The 23436-nt window shown below is 44.6% G+C and overlaps 1 protein-coding gene across 3 annotated transcripts in view; it reads right to left on the bottom strand.

Annotated features, from left to right (window-relative positions):
• LOC120949199 (serine-rich adhesin for platelets) overlaps nt 1-23126 on the bottom strand; it is a 173853-nt gene extending 150727 nt beyond the window's left edge. For all 3 annotated transcript variants that reach the window (XM_049608039.1, XM_049608040.1, XM_049608038.1), the window contains exons 1-2: nt 22502-23126; nt 257-695 (exon numbers count right to left, since the gene is read on the bottom strand). In XM_049608039.1, coding sequence (XP_049463996.1) covers nt 257-355 — 99 coding nt within the window. In that variant the 5' untranslated portion in view covers nt 356-695; nt 22502-23126. The remainder of the gene's footprint in view (nt 1-256; nt 696-22501) is intronic.
• Between the last annotated feature and the right edge of the window lie 310 nt (nt 23127-23436).

The following is a 23436-nucleotide window of genomic DNA, read 5'->3' as shown; positions in this document are numbered from 1 at the left end:
GCGCAAAAGTTGTGCGAAACTTTTCCAATCGCTCTGCGAAAGAACTGCGCTATGCTGCCTGTAGAATCATTACGACCCTGTGTCTTCCTGCGTCCTGCTCCGTTTCCAGCGCGGCCAATTTACTCGACAGCCCGCCAATTTAAGTTAATCTCGTTTCACTCTTATCTTTCACAACGAAGCCAGAGTATCATTCCAGGCCTTGCCCGGAATGGAATTCGATTTCAGAGTCAACGGTGCGCCTCGGTGGTCTACTCACCCGAAATTTTCCCTTCTTGCGCTGCTTCTGGCCGGCGGCAGGGCCGCCCCCAGGCGGATCTACCAGCGACCCGGCGGATCCGGCCGCAACGCTAGCCATTGGACCGGATCCGGAGCGGGGTTGCAAGCGGCGTGCGCTAGCGAAGCGGTAGCTCAATCGGCACTAAAAGCAAAAGCGCTATCCTTTCCCCTATCCCGCTGCCACTCTCTATTGGAACCGTTCGATACGGTCACTTTGCGGTGAGATGATGCGGTGAGCGGAGCGGATGATGATCGGTTGCTGATGCTGGCGATGGAATGAACGATGAAGGGATGACGCTTGCTTCATAGCTGCCCTGCTCCGGTTTGATGAGTGATCTCTAGCGCGACTGCCCAAAATGACACGGGCCCAATCCACATTGGCACACAAAAACAACTACAGCTACAGCTAGTGAAGTAATCTGCAAATAAAACACACAAAATGCAAAAAGGAATGGGGTGAGTAATGGATGCGATATATCCGGGATTTTCTTGCGAAACGTGCAACAGAGTTAACGTGTGGTAGTGATTGGTGGAAAATGAAAAATACCTTTCAACGGTAATTAAATAAGCATGTTGGTAGTTTTTCTTTGAAAGAGTGTGTTTGATTTTGGCCTTCAATCATAGAATGTAGCAGCACAATGCGAACCGATTTGCCAATGTACCAACCACACACACACACATACGCTGGTCTTTGATTAATGGATACATTGCAGCACAGTTTCAAATGTGACGTTTGGTAACGCAAACTACAAAGTCCCTTGCACAGCTTCCCGAGAAAGGGCCTCTGTGTCTTAGGCAGTCGCCTTGGTGACAAAATGATTTATGACCCTCTGGAAGGTCCCACAGTGAAGAGAAAGAGAGAAGCAGAGAGAGAGAGAACACGTTTTGGTTTGGCATTTAATCGTATCCACCAGTGCACATGGTGTAGTTAATCAATCACACCGGCCCCGATGTGAGATTGATAAGATGACGTTTGCTTTCGAATTAAGTGTCAAGAGCGGGTGTTTGGTAAAATAAATAACAGGAGATTGATAACGTACTCCCCCGGACGAGGGTATGCAACATTGCACCATGAATACCAACAATCCAATCTAGGGCGTTTGTGTTTATACCTATAAGCGAGAACAAAAAAGAGGTTTGTTTGTGCATAAATTTATGCAGTGGGATTTTTAATATCGTTCTGATGAACGGTAGCGATAGAGAATGTCAGAATGGTAGAATATCCCAACACGTATGTGTTTTATCTCGTAGGAACGGAGTTTAGTTTGAATTTATGACTAGATCACTCAATAGCCTGTTCGTTCAAATTGCACTCCATGCTGGAATCGTTGAATCTGAGTGAGTTAAATGGTTATTGCTTCACATCATCCAATGGTGCTTACTACTTGTGATGGAACAGAACATTAAAAAGGGAACATTTTACTGCTTTTATTTTGGGAAGTACATCTTCTAATAAAAATAGAAGACAGTCACTGAATCCAAATAGTGAAACAAAGCTACAACAAATTGGGTTGAACAGTGAACGATGAAAATGACGATACTAACTTGCAGCTTGCAAATGGAATGTTAAATTTATTCCAGAATACCTTCAAAGAATCTGACCAATGCGATCCACTCCCTTGGGAGTACACATTTCAATTCCGTTGGAAGAACAGAAAGCAGGAAGTAGTTCAAAGTGGCTTCAAATGCTTTCCAATCAACTGGAAACTCTCAGGAATTGCACCGAAAGAGGATGGAAGAAATGCAACCGGCCCAAAAGCTGTGCAAAACTCTTTAGCCATTCAACCCGGATATGTTGCAGTTGTGGTAATCTAGTTCGATGTGTGGGAGAAAAGCTATCCGTCGCCCTGGATGGTGATTGGATACTGCAGCGGCAAAAGTCGGTCGTTTCAAACGAAATTTGGATCAAAAACAAGAATTTTCACTGAAGTTCTGGGTCGGAAATTCATACCGGTCTACGCATAAGCTTCTTATCGAAGTGAATGACTCTCTTCGAGGGGTATCGTCCGGTACGCTCATTACTATAATTTTCCGATCGGAAACAAAATCGATGAGGTGCACTTTCCGAAACTGTTGCATGGAGTCGGCTCGTTCCATGTTGGTTTTCTGGACTGCACTCCAAGGTGTACATTTACTTCAACTTTGATAAAACCTGCTATTTAACTTGTTGCAGGATAATGGAACAAGTTGGATGGTTGGAAATGGAAGAACCTACACTGGAATTACTTTCGCATCAGCACCAGCAGACACTCAGGCGTACACAAATGTGAATTCGTCTGTGTGCAGTAACCAAAAAACATAGCACCATCGCTTTAAAGCTTTATGCGCTCGGTCGTCCCGCAGTAGAAATGAGCGATAATCGTCGTCCCGGCTCTGTTACAGCTAACGATTTATCTACTAATCCCTTAGGCTTGCCAGTAAGTCGGCTGAGCGTCCAAGCCCGTTCGTATATACAAGGCTCCACAGTGCACACGATCCGCACAGCACATCGCCCGGCAGATGGACGCAGAGTAAGCTCAGGCTTTGTTTCGGCGCAAGGTAACGCAAAAAAGCAGTGAGCCACTGAGCTGGAAAGCAACAGCTAATAAATTGCTACATTCTTCGGCCAACCAAAGAACCTACGCAAATCGTATTGCCTCACAAGAAGTGCCTTATTTCGGGGCCAAGGGTTCCTAGGAATCGTAACTACAATTTTCTCCAATGCTACTGATCTCTTATTTCATTTCGCTGCTAGCTTTGAAGCTGTCATGCTATCCGTCATGTACTTCGTACACGAGCCATGATTGCTTGTTCGCCCTGTTGGCACAAGGGCGTCAGTCTAGCTACTTCTCTCTTTACATATTCCTTTTTCCTTCCCCAGTTTCTACGAAATATTATGAATCTTCCTAGAATGGTTTTACAACGCGGTAGTATAGTGGTAGTAAACGATGAATCTTGTTTTTTTTCTTCTCTGCACGACATTGCCTTTCCTCGTATTATCCGGTGTTGTCCGTATTTTTTAGTGGAGAAGAATGTCCGTGGTCAACTTGGGCAAATATTTGATTCACACAAAAACCGAAACGGAACCGGTCCACCGACAATGAATACAATTTATCTTTGTGTGGGTGCATGGAGCGCGGTAAAACAAAGGCAAAATTCGAAGAAAAATCACAACTCATCCGTGCTGAAAATAAAGCACCAGCAAAGCGCAAAAGCTCGTGAAATATTTGCTCATCCAAAAGTAACTGAACATCGAAGCGAAGGGTAAAAAGAGCCGGAGGATGAGTTTTTTTTGCGGAGCTATAATAATCGTACCATTCATTTACCATTCGAGGATGAATTATGGATTTCTGGATAATGGATATTTTGAAGCAGCTATTTAACAACAAATCTGTTCCGTAAAAATAAAATAATAAATACGATTTCTCAGGCAAGCTGCTTCCGTAGATGTAAAAAAAAGAGAGTTTTTAAAGAGCTCAAGTTTGAAGACTCAAAAACTAGGTCATTCAATGTGTCCTGCTGGTGAGGCAAACGTCGTCGTGAATGCTTGAATACACTCGAATTCAAAGTGATCATTCTATAAATTCAGTTAAGAATCTATTTATTTTGATGTCAATATAATCTGGCCTTTTATATAAAACAATAATAGTAACTTGAAACACTTACTTATTATAATACTAGCTGGCCCGGTAAACCTAGTTTTACCCCACATTTTATTAGTTGCCAATTAAGTATTTGAAGTTGCAAATTACTTATCCGGCACTACAACCGCTTTGCTTTGTTAGACTTGCGAGTTTAACATCAGTAACCAAACATGTTTATGTTACAATTATTAAAGCAAGCATATTTGTTCGTTTTGGAACATCAAACAGCAAATAGGACAAAGCGAAATAGCATGTATTTTTTAATTCATTATTCCCAAACTAAAGTACTCCATCTCTGTTTTGTCATTATGGATATTTGTGACAGCATCGTAAACCGCTAGGCATTTCACAGCGAGTGTAAACCGCACCTTACACCGAGTGTAAACTGCGCTTCACACCGACTGTCAAAGTGCTGTATACAACAACAACAATGATGTCCTTTGTATGGGAGTTAGAAAATTGCTAATAAATTAAGTTTAGTGCAACTTCTGAAAATGATGTGAGTCTTAAAACCTATTCTCATACCACCATAAGGTGTGTGCAAAGTTTCGTTGAAAATGATCCAGCCGTTTCAGAGTTTGCTCGCGACAAACACCGTGACACGAGATTTTTATATATATAGATATTCCACGAGTTGTTCATTGGAAAATACGTCAACATTCACAACTTTGCAGGTTGAGAACTTCCAAGCATGACCGCATTCTTCTAGCTTGACAGTTACAGAATCACCCAGCTGGACAGTAATAGACGGACGGACGGTTATGACTTTCATCTTTCTTCACAATCCTCAAATTCATAAGACATAATCATAAGCACAACATACAAAGAAGTTTCTACATATAGGTTTTCCCATCCTTTGCGAAGCGTATCATCCGCTCTTGGAACAACTTTCCCAAAGGTCGATAAAACATTGCCAAACTTCATTGTTAAACTTGGCGCACCAAATTATTGTGCCTTTTAAAGAAGCTCACGCAAAGCACAAATGCTCCTCGGGAGTGTTTCGTTTCCCGTTCGCACGGATAATGATAAGTAAAATTGTTCACAAATTGAATCTTCCCCGGCGAAGCCGCACACGTCCGAAGTCGAGCAAAAAGTTCGAATTACTCTTAAAAACTTTTTAAGGCCAAACCAGCCACCAACCTCCTCTGCCCGGCCGAGTGTCCATTTCAAGCTGGTAAATCCTGGAGTCCTGGGTCAGCGGCGGTGATGACGGAGCGTTGGCATGACCGGAAACCCAATACGTCTGTTACCGCCATCATCACCACGCCGACCACACCACACTCGAATCCAGGCTAGAGAAGACTAAAATAAAGCAATCGGAGGTTTTTTTTGTTTCTACGAAAACCTATGCTTTTATTTCCCCCCCCCCCATATTTTCCTTTCCATTTTCAGTGTTCTTACGGACGATTCTTAAGCATGAAAAACACACACACAGCATCGCAGGAAACCATCCTCACCCACTGACACGGGTACGTAGCTGTCCGCGTTCGATGTCTCCCAACTGGTGTGATCGGGATGGTTTCGGCGGTTCGGTGAGCGTGTGTCACCGGTTCACCCTCCTTTGGCAGGGCACGGCAGGGCAACATAATGGTTCGCCGTAGAAAGAATTGGATTAACCGCAAGCTTGCGCATAAAAAAGCGATAAAAGATGAAAACATCCGCAAAACCTCCTTGCTCGGTGTCTCGCTGGGTGTGCGACACATCGCTGGCCAAACATCTTTCTATCACTCACACGCACACACACAAACGCGCACACTCACACTGCTTAAAGTATTTCCCAGTCTCCGTAGAAGAAAAATAGCTCCGCCGGAAAGACGAAATCGTTGCCCCACCTTCGGCACTCGGACGGACTATTTTCGCTCTCTGCTTTCTTTCTGCTCGCCGCAAAGTTTTCCCCGTGTTCCGGCCAAAGGTGTGCGATTGTATCAGCCAGGACACTTATGTGTGTGTGAATGGGGAAGGCTTGGGCCCACGGCCCATACGTGTCGCGCATAGGAGCGGGATATGTCAATCTTTTCAACGCGTTAAGGGTTGGCGTTTCGTATCGGTTTTGTGTGTCTTCGTTCATCCATTCCGGTCGATTCTCAACAGATTCTTCGTTTCATACGCCACGTTGCATAAGCTGAAAGCGCGGAGTATGCGAAAGGGTATCGATTGACGAAAGATAAGCTAAACTGTGAAACAGAAGTCAAACGTCAAACGGATTACATAGTACAGTAAAAAAAGGAAAAAAAAAAGAAACGATCGAGATGAAAATATTCTTTAGTATCATTATAAATCGTTAGTCAAACAGTTTTTATTGTTTAACCTAAACAATAGCCTAATGTTAAACACAGTACTGTATCTATGATAATGGTAAAAATAAATAAAAATAATTCCGAATGCAAAAGGAACAAATAAACAATTCAGATGACATCTTCCCTCCAAATGGAGTCAAACAAATGCCAAAAAAACCAAAAATATACTTCACCCGAATGCTGCCATCGTCCACCAGGCACCTTAACAAAAGCTCACTGCTTCCCTCTTGCATGGGGCAGAAATGGGCCGCACATGGCTGAGAGTAAAATGCCAACATTCTTCTTCCACCCGGAGGGGACGACTCCGGAATCTGATGCAGGAAAAATAATAAACCATTTAAAAAGCTGTCAACACCCGGGAGCAAATATTTACTATTTTTACGGGCCTGTGTACGTGCTGAGCATGTGCACGCTAGTGTGTGAGTGCACGGCTCTATTCCTTGCTTCGGGGGGTGCGCTCTGTGCTTTCCCGGCGCAGATGACTTCAACCAAAAGCCTCCATGATTTACCATAATAAAGAGGATGCTTCGGTTTAGAGAATGTAGAAACGACGGTACAGGTTTTGCACCGTCCTTCGTCGGCATTGTTTTCCATACTCGAACATGACGCTTTCGCCCTGCCGCCCTCTCTTCGTCGCACAGCGCCTTTCCCCAGGAGACACACACACACTATCCCTGTTCCAAGTGAAGCAGTTTAACGGCATTGTTTTAACATAACTTTAGCTGTTCCCCCCCCACCGTATGACATGTCGGTTGGGAACTGTCTGGGGCGGGAAATGTCGACAGACGACTACGTGTGGGGGGAAAAAGAAAATAAAGAACAAAATAGAGCAGAAGCAGTACATAGACAACGAATTAGGGGAGCAGTACAAGAGCACCGATTGAAGCTCACATAAAACTGGAATCTGTTTCTATCTTTTACCACTAAATCAGGTCTCGGTAAAAGAAAAGAAAAAACAAATCCATCCAAGGTACTCTGCCGTGGGATAGCTACAATCGGGGCAAGGGGAAGAGTGCAAACGGTGGGTTGCAGGTGGGAAAACTATTTGCAGACCTGCACACACAGAAAGGGACAAAAGGCAACGTGTCTAATGAGAAATTGATTCGGTTCTCTTTCCACGTGTGATGGATTTTCTCGCCATAGTTTGCTCCGTGGCTAAACTCTATCAACCACACGTAGGAGCGATAGGGCGGTAGGATGGTACCGGTGATGGGAATGAACAAATAGCTGGCAGATGAGGAGCACACGGACACACTGATTGGGGCTGAAGATTTGTATCGATTTTATGTACCAGTCCAAAGGTGGGAATGGGCGAATGAAACGCGATTGTATCGGGGGGATAGTAGCACAGTGCAGGTGATGATGCTGTTTGAAAATATTGCAAATGGCAAACGGGCAACACGGCAACCAGCACAGCTTAAATGCTCCACCGGCAGCCCGATGGCTTTGATGGAGCTGAGAAATAAAAGAAGAGCTAAGTAACGCCAAAGCGAAAACAATTATTCATTCCCGCTACAGATGAACGCAACATGCCATCAAATCATTAGCAAAATGGCAAATTAGCGATTCATTCAATTACAGACCAAGGGGAAACCTTTAGCGCTAGACACATTCAACGGCAGTACATAACGGACAGGGTTGGGTGTTCGTTTTTGCCATTAATTAGTGGAAAAGGAAATTGATTAATGGCATTTACCGCTGCACGAGTGAATGATGGAAAAACATTTCTAACAAGAAAACAAAACATAATGCTTGCTAGAAGTTTGATAAAGAGAAGCCTTAGTCAATCCTGTTTATTTAGGTTCTTCTTTTGGACAATGCTTAATTGAAAGTGGTATTTTGTACCAACGAGTTTCACATCAAAATAGTATATCTTCAAAGTACATTTTGTAACATTTCACCATATCTTAACATTTTCAACGAAAAGAATGTATTCCACCTTTTGAAAATTGCCTTGTACAACAGGCATATTGCATGATCGATAACGACAGGAACAATTTACCGAGGCATAGCCAATAATTCGTGTATTATACATTATCTGGCAACATTGCAACTGGGGCTGGGCAAAACACGATCTCATATGTGTGCGTATGAGCGTGTTTTTCCTCATAAATTTCATACATATATCTAATTTTATGACACGAAAAAAAAAACATCTTATCCCTGCCAATGGTCCTATCGATCAAACGCGATGATGTACGATTTATTTCGACACAACATGCGCCCCAGCCAGAGGAACGCCTATTGACGTGACGAAAACGAATTGCAATTCAGCTCTCGAGGTAAGAATAATATGTACAGCTCCGTGTATAAATAAGATTATTCCGCAAACACATACGGAAGAAGACATTGGCGCATTGGCCTTAAGAGCAAACAGGACACAGAATGTGGCCTGACAAACAAGATCATACACCGTATCCTTGATTCAATTGGGAACGCGCTTACAACGGATGAGAACGTATAGAAAACCACCAAGATGCCGGATCCACCATGACGAATACATTGCCCGTTACGGTGCAAATTGTAAAGCTGGCACGTTATGCAATCAGTTTTTGGGAGCGAAGACGCCGGCGGGAGGCCCACTTGGAGCTGGCTTTCAAAATTTACCAGAACAAACACCGAACGAAGCGGCGGCCTCCAAGGGATGGACTTCGTTTGCCACGATGCAGCTGTGTTCCCTCTGCTGTTGCACTGGAGTTCTTGCACTTTTGCTATTTTCATCACAAGAAGCAGTAGCAGCAACGGTGAAGAATCAGCCTCATGCCTTCGCTGGAGATGTTTTCCAAAGCGCATAAGACCTACCAATTTAGGGGAAGGCTTTTCTAGCACATGGCGTTGCAATGTCCCCGCGGAAAGCCACCAGCGTGGCTAGCGTGGTTTTGTGGAGACTTGTGGCACTTTATTGAATTGAAAACGCCAGATATACAATACCGTAGCGCTTCTCAAAATGAGTCTTTTGTGACATCATCAAGTTTGCCAAGCAAACGATCTGCCGTGCGCTGTTGTAAAGGAATTTAAATTACAAAACATAATCATATTGCACTCTCATTCTAGCAAGCATAATTGAATTATTATAAGCCTGCCAACGGCACCCAACGCTCTCCTCGCTCTTAGCAAACACTGACGAACCGTTGCGCCTTGGTCTTGATGGTAAAAATAGTTTTTCTTCCAGCCAGGAAGACACAGCCAGCGAAAAGACATGCTCACCGAAGATGATGGGGAGGATGAAATTGGCTTCCTGGAGGAAGCTGTCCGTTCGGACGGTTGGACGAGTCCGACATTTTGCGCATCATCAGACACACGGCTCATGGGCCGGAGAGGGGACGGTTTGCTGATGAATAAATTACCGAGAGCCGAGAGCCGGGCAGCGTGAAGCACTAAACAAAAGGCCATCGTCGTGTGGACGCGACGCAATCAGTCATCAGGATTGTGCATCGACCGGGCGCCTCCATCGGCCTCCGCCGATAAAATCTCATTAAAGACCGTGCACTTATCAAGGCTGCTTCAGCGCCGTGAGCACATCAAACAGGCTCTCGAATCGTGATGATTATTGTCATTTGCAGACCAATTAGCGGCTTGAGGAAATTATTGACATTGATTATTCAATTACGCAGTCGATGGGATTGTAGTTTTTCTTTCTGCAAGTGTGTGAATGTCGGTTAGGGGGAGGTGATAATGAAGATGTAGTGAATTTGATATGGTTACATTTGCATTCCGGAATGGTTTGATGTGTGGAAAATGTTGCCCTTGATGTGGAGAGTATTAGGAGTGCTTCTTGGGTGATAGAAAAAATGATTTCGATACTTGACCGCTAACATGTATTGGCAATTTAGATTCTCTTCAAAATACTGAAACGTTTCTCAATTGTTCTTACATATTCCATTGGATACATTAAACCAAAAATGTAGAATATGAGCTTTATTCTTCATTGTAAAATGGCCCCAGTGCTTCATTTTCAAATGTACACTAGCTTTCATTCTATCGTATCTCTATTAATCTTTATCTAAATCATATTTCATCTATTTGTTGCAAGCTGTCCTACATATGATCTCCATAAGAGGAAATTACAGCATTATAATGGACCAACTATGTTTAATGCTCCATGGCAATCGTTCAATAAAGCTTGTGGAGCTATTTTGCGTCGAGCTCTGATTGGAATCAAATTAGAACAAAGGCATACAGCATTCAGTTGAAACACAGTTCATGAACCATTCATGCGGTACCATTCTTCTCCAATCATGTCTTTGGCTTCCCTTGGAATGATTGTATAATGTATATGGCACATTATTTATGGATTATTGATTGATTCTACAATACCAACTCAATGCATGTTTGAAATTCTATTCATGATGTATTTGTAAGGTAATTTATCAATAGGAACGTTTGCTTTGTTTATGCTTATGTTTGCACTGCAAATATTGGTTTCATTGTGCGACTATTTTTCATTACTTTTCATGTGAACACTCTGAATGCTGTTAAACTCTGTGATATCAATGGCTCACTCATTGTCATCGTTCAAACGAATTTTGCAGTCATATGTAAATGATGAATTGTAACACGACCGCGGTGCAAAAATCTATCATCAATTTGCTCTTTCAACCCATTGATTGGTGTGAAATCTCACTCCAATTTATTTGAAAAAAGAAACAACATACACACACACATACAAACACACACTTTTCAGTAAATGTGCAGCAATGCCAGCCAACTAACAACCCGTTCCCAAAAAAAAACCAACCAAAGTGACGGAATTAGTGTCCGCTCGAATGACATCGTCCCACCACCGGAACCCATCGGAACATCTGTCAAACGTCTCCCGAGCGCCATTATTTTCGTCTGAAAGCAACGCCGCACACCAACATTACACTGTCCCCCAGCCACGCCCGGAACGCCGCCAGCTGCGTGCAAACGAAGGCACATTTTAGCTATCGCCCTTTCGCGGATTGTGTAAACTCCAACCACAAACATGAGCTGACACTGCTTATGATTCTCTAATGATGCGCAAAATTGTACATCTTCAGCAAAACATGGCCATTGTAGAGCGACACACTGACACACACACACAGACACAGAGATGCCTGCGGGATGAAGCGGCTGCCAACGGGATGGGAACAGACAGGGAGCTTCTCTGTGCCGGGATTGACATAACTTTGACAACTTCTGCCAGCGCAGGTTCGGTACCGCGGGCGAGAGCTCCGGCCATTTTCAGTCCCAAGTTCCTCCCCGTCCTTGAGCCAAACAATTGAGCTGGGCGCGGTCGATCAAGCGAAGGGGCGGAATATTTCACAATACTGATCAGGGCCATTCTCTTGCTGGTGCTGCTGCCGCCGCTTCTTCGTGCCAAATTAAGCATTCATGTACGTCACTCTGCCGGCAGCGCATGGTACGGTCTGCTGCGGCAAAACTAGCGCGCTTCTGAAACGGGGCTATGAATTTTACAAATCCCTCCGTAATACATCACTTTCCAGGAGGGAAAAGTTGCTGGATTTACTTCACTCTGTACCGTTTTAGTTTTTGCAACCAAGAGGGTGGGGATGTGCTAGTTTGTAGCTAGCAAGCGGAGAAGGGAAAAGGAAAAAGTTACAACACAACTTGCTGGGAAAACTGGCACCGAAAGCTCAAGCCCTTTTTGCGTCCTGCTGGCGACGGGTTTGATTAAGTTTCCCTCGTAATTGGTGAGCAGCGCTCCTGCCCAGTGCTGCTACGTTCTGAGTTTTTGACAGATCGGAATGAAATGTACCACACATTTGAAAGACGCAAGGCTGCACAATATGACGCTACCGATCGTAAACAGGCGAAACAATTTAGTGAAATCGCACGTGAAAGTGGACCACCGTGGGCAGGAAGGAAGCTGTTGTTTGCACAGCCCACAGAGTCCAACGCACCAACGTGGTTCCGCAAACAAACGGAGCAGCAGCACCGGCTTTTATCACTCTATCGGTGGGGTAAAACTTTTGACCCCGACCATTGCACCCCCTTTTTCTCTGTGGATTATTGCTCGAAGCCTCTGAAACAAGTAAATCAATTGCTAAACGGGTGCGGTCAATCGTTCGCAGTGGTCACCGGGCCGGACCATTGCCCGGTGGAAGAATGGCAGCAATGGGTTGCTCGATTCCTGCACACACAGAAGTTAGCGCTATCAATGGCAGATGGTTGTGGATAGAATAATTGTTTTACGGACCATTCCGTGTCGAAACGAGCCGTTTAACGAGCCGGGCGTGTAACACAAGTTGCTGGCCAAAGAGGCCAGCGGCTGCCCGAGACCTGGCGGCTGAAATGTGGGAGCTGGCGGTATGGCAATTGAATTTGAAATGAATCTTCCGATAATGCCGCACTGATTGCTGTTAGCCTCGAAGGACGAAGAAATACAAGTAAATAATTACCGCTCCAGGGGTCGTTGTAAGCCAGACGGAGCACAACCGGTGCATCCTAAACGGGTGGGATACTTTTTTATTGCTTTTTTTTCTATTCATTCCTTTGGAAAGTTCATCTAGATGCAGTCAACGATGCTATTCAGAAGGAGTAGCATTTTCATGGAAATAGCAACTTCCGTTGATCATGAAACTTTAAACCATGGCTCGAATGGCGACTGCTCGAAAGGAAGGTGATGTCCGATAGGATTTTTACATGACTTATCTTTTCCGCAAGAGTGAGGATAAAATGCAATTGGAAAATTTGCTAAAAGCTTGGCTATATTTATTCCTGAAAGATATTTAACTCATCATTATATATAAAAAAATGTTAGAGAATTATTTCCCTCTTCTTAACTCACCCGTTACCCGCTAACAATAACAGACATTTCATTACATTTATTAAATCAAACACCATTCCAGGAGCAAAAAAATGGTTCAAATCGTGTTTGCATCCCAACGAAGAAAATGGTAATATTTCAAATGCTGTACGTTCTGAATTATTCACAACCACCACCAGACCACTTGAAGGGTATCGGGGAAAAAACAGCCATGGTAAACACAGCGATGAAAAATGGCATGACCCGCTCACTGGAAAGCGCTTGGACAAACAAATTCGCTAGAAAAATGAATTTTCTGTACGACTTCCGCTCAAACCAGCCCAAGATGTCCATTGAATTTACTGCGAAAGGGGATTCATTCGAGTGGGGTCAATAAGTTTCCATCCGACAAACATCATCATAATCTGGCGATATCGCTTCCCTGCGGACGCGTCCCGCACACCGCGGGGATTCGTGATTTAGTAGCAAATCCATTCGCTGATCGAGTACTTACGATTGGATGTACTTGAGGCAGGTATCAACCTTGAGGCTTGACAGAAAGGTGTATTTGCATGATAACGCTAATATAGAATAAGATGTAGAATGGATGAGCTCTTGAATTGCAAAAAAAGATGGAAACGCTTTTACACATTGATCAGACTGAAAATGGGTATTAAATATTTCCCCATCGCCATCTGTTTGCCGTTCGGCTCGGTACGGTTAAAAATACTTTCCCACAATTATGTGTCCACTCATCCCAGTGGGTGGGTCATCAGCCCGACGACTCGTTGAGCCTTCGCAACACAAATTGAACGTGACCGGGTTGGCAAAGGGCAACTGAAATGGCATTTCTTTCGAACCGCCGCAGCGTGAACATAAATGCTTGTGCGTAACCTTTGAAATATTTATCTCTGCCAGTGGCAAAAGGTCATGCACAGTGGGAAAGTTTGCACACGAGCTATTAAAGGGTGGGCAACGACCAGCGTAGGTCACAACAACAGCATCCGCATCGCATCTTCTGCCTTAAAGCTAAGCCCTCGCCGTTTTTATTACAGCATTGCAAATTGTTCAGTAATTGCACCAAACAAAATCCCATTAGAGCAGATTAAGATTATGTAAATATAATCTTATCTGTTTCGTTTGTGCATGTACACACTCCCCACAGCGTCGTTCGTGCACCGTGCTGCAGGATAAAGCCGTCGCGCAAAAGCCGTGCCGTGTAACACCGTTGACCGGAAGATACACACCATGTTTGCTGCTGCAGACGAGCCGAGCCTTGGTGGCCGTCAATTTTATTGCTTCCTTCATGGTAAAAATGAAAAATCACCCTCACAGCCATTCGCGTCGGACACACACACATACACACAAACTTCGCTGGCGAGGTCAGCCAATGTTCGCGTTTCGGCTCTTGCGCAAGGCAAACATTAAACAGTTTGCCGCTCGACTTCGGCGCGCCAAAGAGGTCGTCGGGGCTGTTTGTTTGGCCAGTGTCCTGCCGAAGATAAATAAAAGCTGTCCCCTGTTTGCGGAGCGCAAAATATCATGCAGCATTTCACGCTCCACATCACGCAGACACAACAACGCATACAGAGGCACACGAAGACTTCCTGAGCCATTCATCCGGCCGATAGAGGACCGAGCAGAGAGAGATCGGTGCTTAATTTCCTGAATTAATTTTCTCTGCAGCAAATGGGAAACAATATTTGGCTTCCTGATACTGTTTGGATAGACTAAAGCTTTCAGCGCGGGAAGCCTTCCAGGTAGTGTTGGGCGATCGTTGGAAAAGCTTATTTTCTGCGAAATACTCAGCAAAGTACACATGCACTGGGTGAGTAACGAGCGTTTGCTTGATGCATTTGTAGAAAAGGTTAATGGATCCATCAGTGTAGGATGAAAAATAGAGCCAAAACTAGTGAAGGAAAGGAACCAAAAAGAAGCTCCTTTGGTCCCAGTTTACGGTCGATTGAAGTTGAGTCGTAGTTATGGCTTCGGAGCCGTAATCATCAATAATAGTATGGAAAAAGGATGGTGGGAAAAACAATTTTCAAACGAAACGACCCCGAAGTTCAAACACATAACGAGCCAGTGAAGTTTAAGATGCTCCAAACGGTATTCAACCAACGATCGGGAGAAGGGGACCCATCGAACGACGCTGTTTGTTTGGAGCAAAAGTTTCATTTCCTCCGACCCTGGAGTGTTCTTCACTCCCTTTGGGACACCACAGGGACACCACCGACACACACACACACACACACACACACACATACACACACACACACACACACACACACACACACACACACACACACACACACACACACACACACACACACACACACACACACACACACACACACACACACACACACACACACACACACACACACACACACACACACACACACACACACACACACACACACCGATGCCATCCGTTATTATGGCAAAGCAATTCAATGAACGGTGAAGCTATTAAGCTCGAAACATTTTCTCAATGAATAACAACCCATCCCGGTTGCGGATCGATCGTGCACCCAGGATGGTGCAACCAGGGCGCGCCGTGTGACGTGGTCACTTTGATGCTGTAAACTTTTAATGACAGTTCAGTTTTAATAGCCCGAAGGTGGGGGAAGCACGGGGAAGAAAAGTTTTCCTCGCATTTTGTAATGGTGATAGAGAGGAGCGTCACAAGGGAGCGAACAAGCGACCGAGATATGACGGGCGCACGATTGGGTCACATTGAATCTGCCCGCCGATGCGGTTCGTAAAAGAAGCGTGCTCCAATATCGCCAGAGCGCTTTACATCTGCCTGTTATTAATATTCGATTGTTATGTGAATCAACATGGCCGCGAGGAGAAGGAGCTGAATACGGAAGATGGAAGATGTTGCTGTTGGGTTTGCTGTTTCGCAGTTTTCGCAGTTCGCAAGACGGATTGGGTTTTTATTGGTGTGGGCGCGCCAACGTTTGCGGGAAGTTTAAAGTTTTTTTTATTTATTCTTCTTTTCAATACGCAAGCGATTAAAGACATTTTAAAGCCTACATAGAGATTTAATGCAGAATTGATGTTTGAGGCGTGCGAAAAACGGTATTTTTGCTTAATGTTCATTTAACCTTTGACCTACATAATATATTATATACTTTTTTCATGTAATGTAGATTTTTCATTTTATATGCATATTTAGAAAGTAAAGCAAACTGTTTATGCTCATCATTGGAAGCATAGCAGATGTAAGTCACTGCTTGATCTGGAGGGTTTAATGAAATGATGAAAATCCTTAATTAGGCCCCATGAAACACGTTTTTGGCGGAGGCTTTGCCGTAGCTTCTAGTCGTTCAGAGTTGTCTCTGACCTTGTCACCCAATAGCCCAATCCAAACCCAAACTAATGACTCAGCTCAATGACCTTGCTCAATTAATAACATTCATCCCACGCTTTACGTGATTTATCGCAAGTTTGATCAAACTCATAGCGTTTTGGTTAGCGATTATGAGGGTACTTTTAAAATACTGTCCGAAAGATACAGAAAGTCTTCACTGTGATTTGTCTTTGAAAAAAGCCAAAATACAATAAGTTAGGAAAAGCTCATTCCTCTTTGCCGTAAATTAGTGTTTCGTTATCCTCGATCCATCCGTCACGCTTTGTAATTAAAGTCGTAGAGAATCATTTCATAATGTAATAACAGTTTTTAATTTATTTTTCAGCTTCAGTGGGAGCTGTAACTCTACAGGGGTGAATAAAATACTTTTTCTTTTCATTAAGTTTGTGCTTTTCCGCCTAACATTCGGCCCGCTTGTGGAATGAAAAGCAAAACTGGCGCTCACCGCAGTAGCATCGCGCGCGCAATTTTGAATAGAATCGTAAAACAAACAACTGATATCATTTCGACAATTTCCAACCATCATTTCGACAATTCCAGAGCCAAATGCCTGCCAGTTCTGGGGAAATACCATCCAAACTATGCGGTTTATTTGGCCCATTATGAACCGAAACGTAACCTAGCAAGCGACTTTCCGACCGACGGGTGCGGTTTTGACTGCAACGGTCCTGATAGTCTGACCAAACGGAGCCCACGTTTTGCAGGCTAAAACCGCCAAAACCTATCTCACTCTGCTTTTATCCTCTTGTGACTCGCTATATCTTTCCCTCTCTCTCTCTCTCTCTCTCTCTCTCTCTCTCTCTCTCTCTCTCTCTGTACCAGGAAAAATAATAACCACGCTTAATCCACGAATGGCCGTAACGCGAAATGAGAAGTTCTTGCAAAACACACGGGATCCAAAAAAACAAATGCCACAGCGATCCCGGAAATAATGGGGAAGCGCCAGCCAAACCCAGATGGGACCAGATGGGAAAGTCAGCACAAATTTTCCCGCGGGAATTCACACTGCAGCAGAAGCTCGCCGACAGTAGTTGACACCGGGAGCGTTCGTTTCGTTTCGCTAATGAAGCTGTAGTAGCAGATTGTAGCTACTACACGTTTAATGGAATGACTGCAGCTTTTGTACGGGTTCGGGCCGCGAATGTTGGCAGTTCAAGCAGTCGTTTTAAATAAGCAGTTTGAGAGCACAAAAAAAGAAAGTTCAACAAAAAAGCCTCCATGCTGTTCGTTTATAAAGCCGTAAAGTTTGTTTGCTGTTTTTTTTTCCCCAACCTGTATGACAAATAGAAACAAATATTGGGTAGGTTTTTGCAATTTATAGAGGAATTTTCCTGCAGTTAAAATAGCAACTTGTTGAAATTTACGCTCTAGAGCTGCCTGTGCGTCTCTAAAAGGCCATTTGTTCGATTTAGTACGCTGCTTCATGTACTACCATTTCCGGAATTGAAACTAAATATCGAAATGCCTATCCACGTGGCACACGTGCCACAATCGGAAACGAGCCCCAACAGCACATCGGCCTTGTAACACACAGTCGGGCTGCAAATGTGTAGTTTAATGGCGTTGTTCTGGTGCATTCCCAACAGGTCCGCTTGACTCCCGGCTCCGTCTTGTCCGCTCGATCATCCGTGCTCGGAGAGTCAACAAAGCCCCGGGATAACTGTAACAAACGTCCTAATGAACAAATCGCTTGCCGTGCTCAACGATCTGCTGCAGTGCTTGTATGTGTGTGTGTGTGTGTGGCACCGCATCCTGACAGCTCCACACGCTTGCACACGCAGGGCCTGTCCGATGCAGTTAAGCCAGTGCACATCGAACCAAACACACCAGCCTAGGGATGGGGCGGACATGTGCGCTGTCGACACATTCGTTTCGGTGCGATTTAGTTTCAGCCTCAGCCGGAGTTTCCCGCCGGAGCAATGGGAGATTATGCCGGGCGAAACACAAGCTGTCATGGAACCAGCCGCCACTGTTTGTCGTTGCTGGTATGGGAATTTCCTGTGGAACATGCACGCCGGGGCTTCGGAAGTAACTGTGGAAACGGACTGGTGGAACACACTAGCGGCTCACGTTGCATTTCCTTTGCATTACAATTGAATCCGGTATGAGCTGCTCTGTTTCCTGCTGCTAGAAGGGAGCGCTACAAATCGATACATTATCATAGCTGGTATATTAATCCGATTGCAATTAGAGCCAAGTAGTTAGTTACAGTTAGTAACGATGGCTTTGCGTCTCGATTCACGCTCATTTTCGGATGGTTTGACATTACACTCCTTTTGTACATTTTGCAAGTTTCTTTCGCAAAATTGATCACAAATTTCGATGTACATTTTTTCGGGATAATCCAGCTCACATCGTATTGCTAAAGAAACAACGATTTAAGTACAGATAATAAAACTTGGAAATACGAAAAGCTCGCTCATTACACGCGCAACACTCGTTCAGTTGGAAGGAAGGTACGGGAAAAGTAGTAATTAATAATTGAGTCGTGGAAAAGATTAGCAAAGTGGACAGTGGCTGCTACTCTGCTTGTACAAATAATCCTTAGAAACGTAGTAGATTAGTACTTCGTGGATGCTACCATGGCGAATAATCTATTTGCTAAAGAAGTGGAACGTCGAGTACTTCGCAAATAAATGGAATATAGGATGCAATTGTTCGTTTGAAGAGATGTATGAGTACCTTATGGGGAAGTACAATTTTTCGGTTGGAGGCTCAGTTTTAGATGTTCGTTTAGGAAGAACATTACGGACTTACTTTCATATTAATGGGCTGCAGAACAGAAGCTATATGAAAACAATTGTATGATAACAACGAGCAGATATCTAGTGATAAATTGCCACAGGGCTCAATCCAGCTTGTTTAATTTGTTTTTATGAAAATTCTCCACATCGTCTCGAGGTAAGATTTACAGGGTTATCAGCCCAACTTCTTCTTTGGCTCAACAACCGTTGTCGGCCCAGGTCTACCTGTCAGCCCAACACCAAAAAGAAAGTATTTCAAGCTCGTACAATACTTTTCAAAACTATATACCGTTTCAGTAGTTAGATGGGCAGAGTGAAAGCTACTGAAATAGATATTTTCTTATAGATATATTTCTAATTTAATTTCTAAAAAAAACTTTAAGGTGGTCCTGTAAACCAGTCTAATCTTACATAACTTAATAACATGATTGTGATAGGCTCTAGGCCCTTATGGCCCGTCTCTCACATAGGAAACACTTACCAGCCGGCTGCGTGGTAATCAGTACTGAAAAATATCATGAGAATCATGTGATAATCACCACCGAAAACAATTAACATATCCGTGGCAGCTTGATGTTCATTTTTGATACCCAATGACAGTGTGTCATGACATGTCGAACGCAACGTGCGAGTCCAATACTTTAACTGACAAACTGAGCTTAATGCAGGCGCAATCATAATCATGATTTTCCTGGCTGTGAACAGTGCCGCCACTGTTTCAGTCACCAACACTCATGACTGAAACGAAGCTCAAATCAGCTCACGTACACAACTGAGATGATCAGAGGTGAGACTCAAACAGTTGGTGGACCAATCACATGCTTGGTGACATTTTGTTTAGCACCCAGCTCTTGGTCACTCACTTGGTCACGACATTTTCTGTAGGTGATAATAACGACATTTTTGGAATATACTTGGCGTGTGGTCAGAAGTATCAAAATGAGCATGTTTCCTCGTGCTCTCGACAGACCATCGAAGCTGACAGAGAGAGGAAACAAAACGTCACCAAGCATGTGATGGTCGCAATAACTGTTTGAGTCTCACCTCCGATCATCACAGTAGAGCTTGTGACATCATTTTGTTTCAGCAGGAATTTGTCATGACAATATCAGTGACGTTTTGCAGAACTGATCACAGTAAACATAAAAAGTCATGACAAAGAGACTGACCAAGCGTTGGCTGCTAAAAGGTCACCAAGCATGTTTTAGCCATACCAACTGTTTGAGCCTCTGATTATCATAATTCAGTACGAGACGATGACAAGTATTTTGTTTCAGCCAGATTTTTTTATGACATTGACAGTGACATTTTGCAGCACAGGTGATATTGAATAAACCTCGACAGCCTGAACAGCATGACGGCATAGCTGCGTAGGTTGTCACGCCAAAAAGAAGAAAAACAAGAATAAAACTCTAAAAGTCCGATATGCTTTGCCATCAGTCTCAGTTGCTAGATTAAGACCATGATCTGAAGATTGCCTGATACAAACAACACAGTTCCTTAGTTACGGTGTACGGAAATTGTGCATAGCTATCGATTGAGCTGCTTAAACACATTTCAAACTACGATAAACCGCTACTCGTTGGCAACAAATACCCTAATACCACACAAGTTTGCTTGTTAACACTAAAACAATTAGCAAAAAAAACAAAAACAAAACAAAACAAAACCATCTCCCGCCATAATCATCCAAAAAGCTGCGCGCCGTTACTTACACGGCGGGTACACAAAACGCACAACTTTTCCGAACCACAGATTATCGAAACGAAAGCCCCAAGAGTGAGAGAGGAAAAAGGAAGCAGAAACTGTACCATTTTAGCGGTAATTTAATTCGGCCAACTCCCTCCGGTGCTCCCATTTGCTGGAGCGCTCAGCAGTACCAACCACGGCCCGGGAGCAGTAAACAAACGCTAAATCAAACACTCCACTACAATCCACAGCAGCGAGCGAACGACCAAGCGGTACGAAGTCATGTGCGAGCGCGTAAGGTCAACAGCAAAAGCCCTACGAAGTAAGCTCCGGCCAGGCCCGGTGACGCCAAGGACGTGTTTGGAGCGCGCGAACGCACACACACGAAAGCAGCAAAAAAACCCAGCAGAGCAGTTCCAGCCCACGAAACCAGGACGCAGCAGCAGCAGCACAACGATTCGTGAAGCGTGTCCCGTACGAAGGACGAAGCGTTTAGCGCATTCCATTCACACCACAGCCTTGCCCTGCCCTGCCACCCACCACCGTTTTGTAGGCAAAACGTAAACGTACTGTTTTATGTACATCTTCTCCACGAACCGCCGGGAGTGGGCGGACAATGAATCACACACACACACACACGCTGCTCACTTGAAAGCCTGTGCTTGGGTTTCGCGATGGTGGCAGGACATGCACGAACGCCGCCCAAAGGTGGGCAACGTGTGCACTTGTGTGCACTTGTGTGCTAGCTGGCTCAAGGGGAGAGGAAGGAGGAACCCAGAAAGCAGGAAAGCACTCTCAAGACATCAAAAGAGCATCCACATGGTAAGTGCAAGGCACAAAAAAGGCCGGGCGTCTCCATCACGCTGACAAAAACGGTTACATGCTGCCATAAAGTCGGGACACACACATTAGTGGCCGCTAATCTTCTTTGGTGCTAAGGACAGTACTCGGGATGTGCTCTCGTCCGTTGCGGTGCTGTGGAGGAAAAGAACAACAACTGGAAAAGCCTCCCCGGGAGACACATGAATCACACGGACCACATCGCTTGTGTTGCTGTGTAATCTCAGCTCAAAGTGTTGCTCATTCCAACTCTCCGTCCTTAGGATTCAAACACTAAACAGAACACACAAAAAATGCATTGAACCGTTGCACAAGAAACAAAGTGAATATCCAACAGCCTGGTTCTGTGTTTTACTTCAACGGGCCAGCATCAAGCAAGTAGAACCAGCAGACCAGTAGTCGTCCGTCGCCGTCGGTTCCATTGGAAACGGGATTCACGAGTAAATTGGATTTTCCCGCGGTACTCTCAAGGGGAGGGCATACCCGTACTAACAACCCACTTTCAGGGAGCCCAACCGCTGGTAGCACGTTTCTGCCGCAACAAAAAAAAACCCCAACCGAACGCTCTTGTAACGGTTTCTGCCGGTGTTTTTCCTCTGCACTGCACTGCACATTGCCCATCAACAGTGTTGCTGACCTCGGTGCTCGGGGTTTGGTTGCAAAGTTGGTGCAGCCTTTGTGCTGCATTTTGTCGATCGCCTGGGTGTCATTGACCCAGTTTGCGGGGCTGGCCTACATTTACCCGCTGCAACATCGAAGAAGGCTAAGCAATGCGGGCGAGTGGTTTGGAGATGAACTGAGTTTTCATGCTTGCTTTGATGGGATTGTATTTTTCTGTTCACAAAAAAGCGCAATTCAATGAAAATGGCAATTTATGACAAACAGAAAATGCAACTGTGTAAGTGCTGAACAGTTCAACTAACCTTGTCCAAACTAATTGGCTGGTTTTGTGTGTGTGTGTGTTTGTCCTGTTTGTTCCGATGCTTCTAATTAGTGTGTCGTTGCTCTTATCCGTGTGGTCAGGAGATTGAAGGCTGAACTTGTTTGTATCCTTTATATGGAGCGGCACCACACACACACACACATGCACGTTTCTACTAAAGGTGGACACACAATACACACACACGCACGCACACACACACACACAACAACACAGACCGGAGAGTGCTCGCCTGCGCTCTGGGAGTCCTTTCTGCACTCCGGGTGCTAACAACTCTCACGTGGTACGCGTGGTACACACTTCACACAATCACAGACACGCACACACACACACACATACACACTCTTGCTTTCACTACGGAATCGCGCTCTTGCGGCCAATCACGTGCTGTCGGGTGGCGAATTTTCCACCGAAACGGCAGCGCAGCGGGTGACGACGGCACGCGTGACCGAGGGTTGCTACGATTGCTTTTACCGCTGCTTCTGCTTCACTATCGCATAGCAGCAGTACGCGTGGCATACTGCTCGGAAGATGCTGTCACACTGTACACACACAAAGACCAAATTTTACACCAAGTTTTCACTCTTTTCGCTCACAAATTTCATTTTACACTAGACAGGAATTATTTAAAAAAAATTACACAAAACACATTAAAAACGATTTTTGAACGCTTCTCTTTACCCCCTTTTCAACGTCACATACACAAACACACACACACATCCCGCAAAAGTTTGCGGGAGCGTACAGGGTGTTTTTTTTTTTTGCGCGCGCCCAACAATCTTCGAGCTTCGAGCGCTCACTCGAGCGTAATTATGTAATCCACGAACCATCCCTATAGCCTCCCCGTACCAGCACCAGCACGCGTAATTCACAAAAACACGACCCGAGCAAGGAACCACGGGTCCCGAAAGCGAACCG

The sequence above is a fragment of the Anopheles coluzzii genome, chromosome 2 (genome assembly GCF_943734685.1).
Source record: "Anopheles coluzzii chromosome 2, AcolN3, whole genome shotgun sequence".
Taxonomy (NCBI): Eukaryota; Metazoa; Arthropoda; class Insecta; order Diptera; family Culicidae; genus Anopheles; species Anopheles coluzzii.
This window is presented reverse-complemented; position numbering and strand designations above follow the sequence as displayed.